The sequence below is a fragment of the Daphnia carinata genome, chromosome 3, assembly GCF_022539665.2.
Source record: "Daphnia carinata strain CSIRO-1 chromosome 3, CSIRO_AGI_Dcar_HiC_V3, whole genome shotgun sequence".
In the NCBI taxonomy this organism is placed as follows: Eukaryota; Metazoa; Arthropoda; class Branchiopoda; order Diplostraca; family Daphniidae; genus Daphnia; species Daphnia carinata.
Window position 1 is genome coordinate 9,269,523 of NC_081333.1, and position 8,717 is coordinate 9,278,239.

At 38.7% G+C, this 8,717-nt stretch overlaps 4 protein-coding genes across 5 annotated transcripts; 3 read left to right on the plus strand and 1 right to left on the minus strand.

Annotated features, from left to right (window-relative positions):
- Positions 1 to 217: 217 nt before the first annotated feature.
- Positions 218 to 2,235, plus strand: LOC130685538 (uncharacterized). Its single transcript, XM_057508851.2, has 6 exons — positions 218 to 393; positions 645 to 785; positions 853 to 1,007; positions 1,069 to 1,687; positions 1,740 to 1,863; positions 1,925 to 2,235. Exons 2-6 carry the CDS (start codon positions 651 to 653, stop codon positions 2,077 to 2,079), a joined length of 1,188 nt encoding a protein of 395 aa, XP_057364834.1. The 5' UTR covers positions 218 to 393; positions 645 to 650; the 3' UTR covers positions 2,080 to 2,235.
- Positions 2,236 to 3,282: 1,047 nt separating this feature from the next.
- LOC130685539 (ubiquitin-like modifier-activating enzyme 5) lies at positions 3,283 to 5,093 on the plus strand. Its single transcript, XM_057508852.2, has 7 exons — positions 3,283 to 3,534; positions 3,613 to 3,748; positions 3,805 to 4,001; positions 4,065 to 4,251; positions 4,316 to 4,443; positions 4,506 to 4,720; positions 4,793 to 5,093. The coding sequence occupies exons 1-7, from the start codon at positions 3,398 to 3,400 to the stop codon at positions 4,969 to 4,971; spliced, it is 1,179 nt and encodes a 392-aa protein (XP_057364835.1). The 5' UTR covers positions 3,283 to 3,397; the 3' UTR covers positions 4,972 to 5,093.
- On the minus strand, positions 5,025 to 6,126 carry LOC130685552 (transmembrane protein 41A-A-like). Of its 2 annotated transcripts, XM_057508866.2 has the most exons (5): positions 6,033 to 6,126; positions 5,902 to 5,984; positions 5,670 to 5,825; positions 5,450 to 5,611; positions 5,025 to 5,391 (listed from the first exon to the last, which is right to left on the minus strand). In XM_057508866.2, the coding sequence occupies exons 2-5, from the start codon at positions 5,947 to 5,949 to the stop codon at positions 5,086 to 5,088; spliced, it is 672 nt and encodes a 223-aa protein (XP_057364849.1). In that variant the 5' UTR covers positions 5,950 to 5,984; positions 6,033 to 6,126; the 3' UTR covers positions 5,025 to 5,085. The 2 variants fall into 2 exon arrangements, with proteins under 2 accessions (XP_057364849.1, XP_057364848.1); XM_057508865.2 differs by having other exon boundaries at positions 5,902 to 6,124.
- A 449-nt stretch (positions 6,127 to 6,575) lies between these two features.
- Positions 6,576 to 8,681, plus strand: LOC130685531 (golgin subfamily A member 1-like). The gene is made up of 5 exons (XM_057508842.1): positions 6,576 to 7,050; positions 7,111 to 7,199; positions 7,269 to 7,529; positions 7,594 to 8,217; positions 8,290 to 8,681. The coding sequence occupies exons 1-5, from the start codon at positions 6,657 to 6,659 to the stop codon at positions 8,446 to 8,448; spliced, it is 1,527 nt and encodes a 508-aa protein (XP_057364825.1). The 5' UTR covers positions 6,576 to 6,656; the 3' UTR covers positions 8,449 to 8,681.
- The last annotated feature ends 36 nt before the right edge of the window (positions 8,682 to 8,717 follow it).

Here is an 8,717-nt window from a genome sequence, read left to right on the forward strand (position 1 = left end):
ACGGTGCACATGAATTGACATTTTTGTTTCTTTTTGTAATTAATTTTTTCACCTATCGATGCAAAACGATATTGAATTTAGCGATAAAAGCGATTCATTAGTCTGCACCTGCATAACGTTGAAAAACGATTTTAGAAAAACCAATATTGGCAACGTTGCGTGCAAGACTGAATATGTTTTCAATTTGAGAATTATGTTCGGGCATTTCATCACAGAGAATTTTTCGTTCGTAGACTTCGTGGATCCAAACTCGGTAAAGAAAAGGATTGGTTCGATTGAATCATACTGAAAATCTACTTGAGTCAAGAATTTACTGTGATAATCTCTTTCATCGGTTGTTTAAACTGTGATTACGAATATTCGACCCAACTAAGCATTACATTGCTCAGACAAGTAAGGCCTTTTTGTATTTTTGGAATTTGGATTAGCTCATCTTTCTCAATTGTTCAACGATTGCCTGCAACATTATTTTGCTTCGTGAATTCTTAAAAGTGTGTCACCGTAGCCAATATGCATTGCATTTGCTTGAATTGAATTGAACACCATATTATTTGAACTTAGTGAGAATTTAAAAGCAGACCTCAGCTAAGATGTAAAATGTAGTAAAGATACCACTTTTGTTTGCAAATCTTTGTTATGTTCAGGAAACAATGACAAGTCAACAACATCTTGAATTTGAGGAGGCGATTACTTGTCCAGTTTGTTTATCACGTTTCGACGAAGACGAAAAGAAGCCCAAATATCTCGTCTCTTGCTGTCACACAGTGTGTAGATTCTGTCTGGAGGTATGATGACATCACGTTAATTTGTAGATGGGTTTTGATTGTAAATTATCGTTGTTGCTATTTCCAGAGGATTTCTCGTTGTAGAACACTCAAACGTGTCACCTGCCCAATTTGTCGTTGCCCAACGAACTGTTCAGCCGGCATTGATAGCCTTCCAACCAACAGTGATAAGCTGTATCTTTTGAAATTAGAACAACCTTTACATAAAAACGATGATGAGGCGTATGCTTAGACTCTGTTCACACTCTTTTTTTTTAATGCTATACGACCTTTCTTTTTACAGCCTAAATTGGTGTTTTACATGCCGAAAAAGAACATCTCCGAATTGTTCCACTGAGAAGCATTCAGTTATTGTCATGAACCCGCAGCTTCTTAATAGCAATATCCAGCTTAACGTGGAATCAATATCTGCTCGCCTTAGGGCGTGTGACCAAGCCGTTTTACAAAATCGGATTCAAATTGGCCTAAAGCTGGACCAAATGAGCATTTGGCTATCTGCTCACCAAGAAATGATAGAGCAACTACGAACAGCCAATGCTTCACGCATTTCTCACCTAAGTGGCATAATGGGAGTATCTGATATCACTATCAGCATACAGAAGCTGATGCAACTTTCCATCAACAAAGAAGGCGACCTTGGATTGTTAACCGATAGCTTGCAAGAGGAGGCCGTTACGAAAAAATTACTTGAAGAATTTGGGGCCGTGGAAAAAACAGCTGAAGTCACCAATATGGGTTGGTTCAATACGCGTCTTGACTTGCCTTGTGTACCACACCTTCGCAAAGAACTTGATTTCAACAATTTCTTCGGAAACGACAAAAACATTCCTAAATGGCCAACTGTTTTACTTGACTGCTTGCTCGCAAAAGATCAAAATGGTCCTATACCTACCAAGAATCCTGTAATTAAACTTCATTTAATGACAATTGACACAATCTAACGCGGTTTTTCAGTTTCGATTAGGCACTGCAGAGGGGCGTCCTTCTTTTGAATTGCATCAGAGAGAAAGCCGGTATTTTTCACTCCAACAAAATGCATCCGCTGCCACTAATGCCTCTTCAGCCAGCACAAACACAAGTATGGTAAAGGTTATAATATCATTATGAAATAACATGAATAATTAGTGTGGTCAATAAAGGATCATCTACAGAAATTGTTTTGCCAAATGTTTTCCGATTGGGAACCGATGGTAGTCCTGCTGCATCCACGTCTCAGTCACCTCATAGTGGAACAAGAGATTTCATTTTGGCCCGCAGGAGACGGCGGTTCAACAATAACTCACAAAACCATTAATGTTTTAGGATATACGCTCGTTTGAAATTGTCCAGGTTATGAAAGCGGAAGGAGCCGATTTCTTTCTTTTAAAATTATCATTGTTTTTTTTTTTTTAAGTGAATACGTCTTTATTTATAATTGGAATACACACAGCTCGCTTTTCTTATTTCTCAAGGAAGGTTAGTTGGTTTTCTCTTAGAAAAGTTAGTTTCATTTTACTTTTTAAAACAAAAGCTATTCCTTAATAATTCGTTATTTACATATTTCATTACGTTATTCTCATATTTTCTTACTGGTGGAAAGCGTACAAAGTAACAAAAAACGGTATCGAAGGGGGTCACGTCCCTCGATGATTAGCTGCCAGCATCCATGAACCTATTGGCCATGGGGAGGCTTACGAACAACCTACGAGCTCCGATTACCCCTTCTCCACCTGAGTTTGTGGGACGATCTTCAATGTAGTGAACGGTACTACAGATCGTTTTTTTTTGTGCCATTTTTAGCCCCATATTGTAGGCATGGCTCTTCATTTTTCTTCTTTCTTGAAAGCATTTGGTGTAGATGTAATCCGATGAGATGACAAATCTTGCGTAATCCGAAGAGATGAAGAATCTTGCGAATCTTGAATGATGACGTAGAGGGGTGGTGGGAGGAGAGCATGGAGGGCTTGGAAATTGGAGGAGTAGGGATTTGAACCCGGGGCCGACAGAATACAAAGCGTGGGTGATAACCACGGTGCCAGGACCGCACATTCCAACCAAATTTTGCTTTCGGTGTCTCTCATCTCTAAAGGTAGCTTATATATGTAGCAAGTGATTGAAATATGGCGCTGTGGCAAAGTCTGTGGCTGTCATGCCGATGTCACGAGTTCGAATCTGTGTTGTTATACTATTTAAATATTTTTTTTTTGTAAAAAAGATATTTAGTCAATATTATTTTGCAAAGCGCGCGCCTGCCCGTCGGCTTACGTGATGTCGCCCACCTGTTGTAAGCAATGCTCATGGACTGAAAAGTTACTTATTTCCACGTTTCCATCCACATTTTATTTTTTCTTGCTTTTGTTGTTATTCTTGTTTTGTTTTTTTTTCCTTATTACTTTAGAGTAGAGAAGGTTTTCATTCATTTTTACAGAAGTGAGAGAATAAACTACATGGCCTGTTTCTATGAAAGTTGGCCAGATGTCGCGGGAACTGGTGCCACACTAAATTTTTAGAAAGCAGACAGCCGGGGACTTTCTATACTGACAGCTGTTGGATGTTTGGTGATGGTGGCAGTGGTTTTCATTACGTTAACAATAAGTGAAAGTAGATAGGACTATTATTTAAATCGCTAAAAGATGGAAGATTTAAAGAAAAGAATTGAGCAACTAGAAGAAGAGCTTAAAGCTGAGAAATTAAAAAATGAGACATCTTCTGTGGCACGTCCGAAAATCAGTCAAATGTCATCTGAAGTGGTGGACTCCAATCCGTACAGGTATGTTGCTCACTGTTAAAGACGTTATTCGCATTTCCCTTGACACCTAAATATTTTCGTTTACCTTTATCTACCTAGTCGACTAATGGCTCTAAAACGGATGGGGATTGTTGAAAACTATGAGAAAATCCGGGACTACACTGTGGCAGTAGTTGGTGTTGGAGGAGTTGGCAGTGTGACTGCTGAAATGCTCACACGTTGTGGAATTGGCAAAGTAAGATTATAAGCTACAAATGTTTATGTCATGATAACCCAATTTCTGTTGAACAGTTGATTCTGTTTGATTATGACAAAGTTGAACTGGCCAATATGAATAGACTCTTTTTCCAACCTCATCAATCTGGTTTGTCAAAAGTAGAAGCTGCAGCCAACACCCTCACTTTCATCAATCCAGATGTGCAGTTTGAAACACATAATTATAATATTACAACTATGGATAACTTTCAACACTTCATGGGGAGACTCAAGTAAACGTATTGCTAGAAGGAAAATGTAATTCAAGTTTAGTTACCTACATTTTATTTTTGCAGAGAGGGAAGTTTAACCAGTGGTCCCGTAGATTTAGTTCTAAGCTGTGTGGACAACTTCGAAGCCCGAATGGCCATAAATGCCGCTTGCAATGAGATAAATCAAATATGGTTTGAATCAGGTGTATCTGAAAATGCTGTCTCTGGTCACATACAGTTCTTAATTCCTGGGAAAACTGCCTGCTTCGCTGTAAGATATATCAAAAGATTTTCTGTCTAAAATAATTCTGACATTGTAATTTTGAATTTTACAGTGTGCCCCTCCCCTAGTTGTGGCTTCAAATATAGACGAGAAGACATTGAAAAAGGACGGAGTATGTGCCGCAAGTCTTCCAACTACGATGGCTATTGTTGCCGGATTTCTGGTTCAAAACACTTTAAAGTAAAGGCTGTCTATTTTCCTATAACGTTTACAAAGACACTTGCGTAAGTTTTCTCTCTTAGATATTTGCTGAAATTTGGCCAAGTGAGTTATTACTTGGGTTACAATGCAATGCAAGATTTCTTCCCTACCATGATGATGAAGCCAAACGATGGATGTGATGACTACTATTGCCGCTTGCGACAAAAAGAGCAAAGAGAATCCTTAATTCTAAATCCTGTGGAGGAAACTGTAAGCGAAGAAGTAGCCGCCATCATACACGAAGACAATGAATGGGGTAATTCAACTACATGACACGAATTAATTAATACGTATGGTTATTTTCTAATTTGCGCGCCATTCTATCTAGGAATTTCTTTGGTTGATGAATCAGAACCCGTTGTCGAGGGAGCTCGCAGTGAAATAGCACCCGGAATCCATGCAGCGTACGATTTGCCTGCTGCTGAAGAGGTAGTAGAAGGGTCACCCGACTCTGCTGATGCCAATATCAGTCTCGAAGAACTTATGGCCCAGATGAAATCCATGTAAAGTATATATTAATTGTTAACTATCCATGGAAAATTGTGTGTTGAAAATGGTACAGAGTACCAAATATTCCTATATTCAACAGGGGGTTGTTACATTTCACATACATTAATGGTTTTAAGACATTTTTTGCAGTTTCTTGTTTAAAAATCCAGGAAGTGATGCAACTCCTGCCACAAGCATTAAGTTGCATACCATCTGAAAATTCAGTAAATCATTAACTGATGTAAGTTCAGACAGCACACTTCCTGCTTTCACACATACAAAGTTGTATGGCATTAGACCTATAAATGCCGTGACAGCAAACATTTTTATAGGAATTCCAAGAATAGGAGATGTCGCATTTATAAACCAATTGGGAGAGACAGGCACAAGCCTCAGTGACAGCAGAAAGTATGGAAGTCTCTCCTGGTTATTGTCAATCTGCATAGCAAGCATCAATTGATAAGTTCTTAAACAAAAAGGGTTTGTTTATAATTACCTGTGCCCTTAAGTGGCTCATTTTTTCAGGCCAGGTATTGAGTATGAAATCAGTTCCTGACAGCAATGAAAGGAGATAGCACATGGAGGCACCAGTTGCTGTTAACAGGCAGCATAGGCATGTTCCTTTAACAGTTCCATAAAGTGCTCCAGATAAAATGTTCTAACAAAAATAACTACATCATTAATATATGTTTTAAAAAATTACTGTAGAGAGTTACCAAGAAGACTGAGCCTGGGATTGCAAAAGTTTGCTTGTAAAGATATGCTGTACAGAATAGAATGTAAACATATAATGGGTGGAATTTCTTAAACTCAAGTAATGTCTCAGTTAAAGTCTTCAGTTCCTCAAGATTTCCTGGAAATTTTAGCACATCCTGGCAAAGAAATTCCCGCAAAGTTAGGTGCCTCTGTAAGCAATGGTTTCTTGTAAGTAGTAAATATTCGTTATACCCTTAAGTTTTGAATAGCCTCTGAATCGGGTACGAAAACAGTGGTCATAAGAAGTAACCAACCAGTGGCGGCAAGCCAAATAACTGGTAAATATAATAAGCTACCCATAATTAGGTTTAGCAAATCAATACTGGTTATCCATCCAATAGTATATCTAGCTATTAAACACTGCAACCGTGCTCAAACATCTACAGACTATCACAAACCCTCGAAAATCACAATTGTCGAAAGAAAACAAGGCGACTTTAACGGCATCTCTGGGCCATGGACATCATAAGTCGCTAAGGCACGGGCTAGGCGGCTGCCAACTTCAAATTCTCCCATAGATGAGGGCTTGTAAAAATCTCAGAACTTCATAAGCAACTATTGGATCATATTGATTTATGTTGTTTCTTATACAACGATAACTGTATTTTTAAAGATCCGTAAAGAAGTCAACCTTATCTTGGGACCGGAGGGTGTGGGCGGAGAGCTTCCGATGCTTGCGTCCTTAGTGACGTGTCCCTTGATGACGAACTTTTTAAAAAAGAAAGTGCCCATTTTTCCGGGAAAATCTTCTATCCCAATTCAAATCTAAGAGACATAAGGTGATCTAGTCCACTTGGTGCCGGCTGTTGTACAGATGGTATCTTCCCAAAACCATTTCTCTCAGAGTTTTTCTTTCTTTTCGAGTTGCTGTTTAATCGCTTAATTGTACCGTCTGCTACGGTTAGTGTACACAAATCTCTGGCAGAAAACAACTGTTGAAGTGTAAAATGTTTGCGAAATTAAAGAAAAAAGTTGAAGATCTAGAAGGCTCCGACCTACACAAGTTAGCCAATTCTATAAGCTTCTCAAATGTCACTGGAGGTCCCGAAAAATCTGCTTCGTCGAATTCAATTAAGTCTCATGATAATTTTGCGGCTTCATCGCAGTCCCAGAAAGGATCAACTACAAGTTTATCCTCGATGCAGGGAGGCGTCAGATCAGATGAAGCTGATGCAAACATAGCTGCAGAGAAAAAATGGAAGCAGAGATTAGTGGAAATAGAAAATGAATGGAGAGTAAAAGTTATGGTGCAAGAACATGAAAAAGAACAGGTGGCAAAAGATCGGGATTTGCTCAACCAACAGAAAAGAAAAATGGAAGAAGAAATAAAAGAATTGAAAGGTTTGTATAAGTTGATGAGTTATTGATGTTATTAATATTAATAATGTCACATGGCTTCAGGTTATCAGGATAAATGCCTGAAAGCTGAAGAGAGCCTCAAAGAGTTGCAAGAATCAAATAAACGAGAATCAGCCTCACTACAGCTCTTGGTAAACACTTGTTTCTACTATTCCAAAATAAACTTTTTTTCCCCATTTGAACCTGTTATTTTTTCTCAGTTATCAAATGCCAGTGTTGAAGTTGAGGACATGAAAGTGAAGGATGATCAACTCCAAAAAGAATTGATCAAGAAAGATGAAATGATTGAAATGTTTCAAGTTCAAATTCGTCTCAATGAGGAAATGTACCAAAACAGGCAAAAATCAGATTTAGAAGGGGGCATCCAAGAATCCCATGTTGATGGACTAGAACACAAAAATGTGCAAAAGCAACTTCAAATAGAATATGAAGAAAGGCTGAAAACACTTGAAGAAAGCTTGGTAAACTGATGTGTTTATTTTCTGTCATATTGCCGCTTATTCTATCCATTCGATTTAATTACAGATAGGAAAAGATTGTGAACTTCAACGGTTGCAAAGGCATTTAGATCAGGGGAAAACGGCCCTTGATACCATGACGCAGAATTGGCAAGAGGAAAAAACCCATAATTTGAGTTTGAAAGACAAAATTGCCCAGCTGTCAGAAGAAAAAGATCATTTTGTTGTTCGGAATGCTGAACTTTCACAACAAGTATCATTGAGCCAGCAGCAATTGCAGCGGACCGAGAAGGAGCTTTATGAACTTCAGGATAAATTTAGTAACATGGAGAAGGAAAACCAGCAAATTAAACTTCTCCTGACAGACGCCGAAGCCCGAGACGAGAACTCGGAGCGCACTTGTAAATTACGGTCACAAATTGCTGAATTGGAAGCAGCGTTCTCTGAAAAGAACAAAACCATCAAATTGCAACAACAGCGATTGGCGGACATGAAAAAGACACTACAAAAGGAATTGAAGAACCAAAACAATGACGGTGATAGTCTTTCGGTGCCTACATCGTCGCCAATAGCACCAAAAAGTCCCATTCTATCAAAAGCCCCTCAGCCTGCCAAAAGTGAAATGGAAGAAGTGAATTTTAAGTACCTGAAGCATGTCATATTCAAATTCTTAACAAGTCGAGAGTATGAGGTAATTCCCTTTACTTGTTTCACAATAATTTAGTTTGCCTTTTTCCTAACATCTTCAAATGGTTGTTAACAGGCCCAGCATTTAACACGGGCTGTCTCAACTTTGCTGAAATTGACACCAGACGAGGAAAAACTGTTGAAAGAAACGCTGGAGTGGAAGATGTCATGGTTTCGGTCACGACCGGACTTGGGTACCGGACAAGGTGCCATGTACATTCCCCCGACGCATTGATACATACCGCCTTTCTGGTACCAATTCATTTGCAACATTTTGAAATCGAGCAATTTTAACAGCTGATCTGCTCCAAAGAATCTTAACACTGTACAAAAACAATCCACACTTGATGTTGTGTACCCTTTACATTGTAAACCGTACCTCCGTATGGCCTCCTTGGATACTGCAGCTAGTGATCGTGTAATAATGGCTTTTTATTTAAAAAAAAAAATGTTTCCATTAGTGCTTAATCATAGTCATGTGTTGCGTTTCCCATATATATCTAG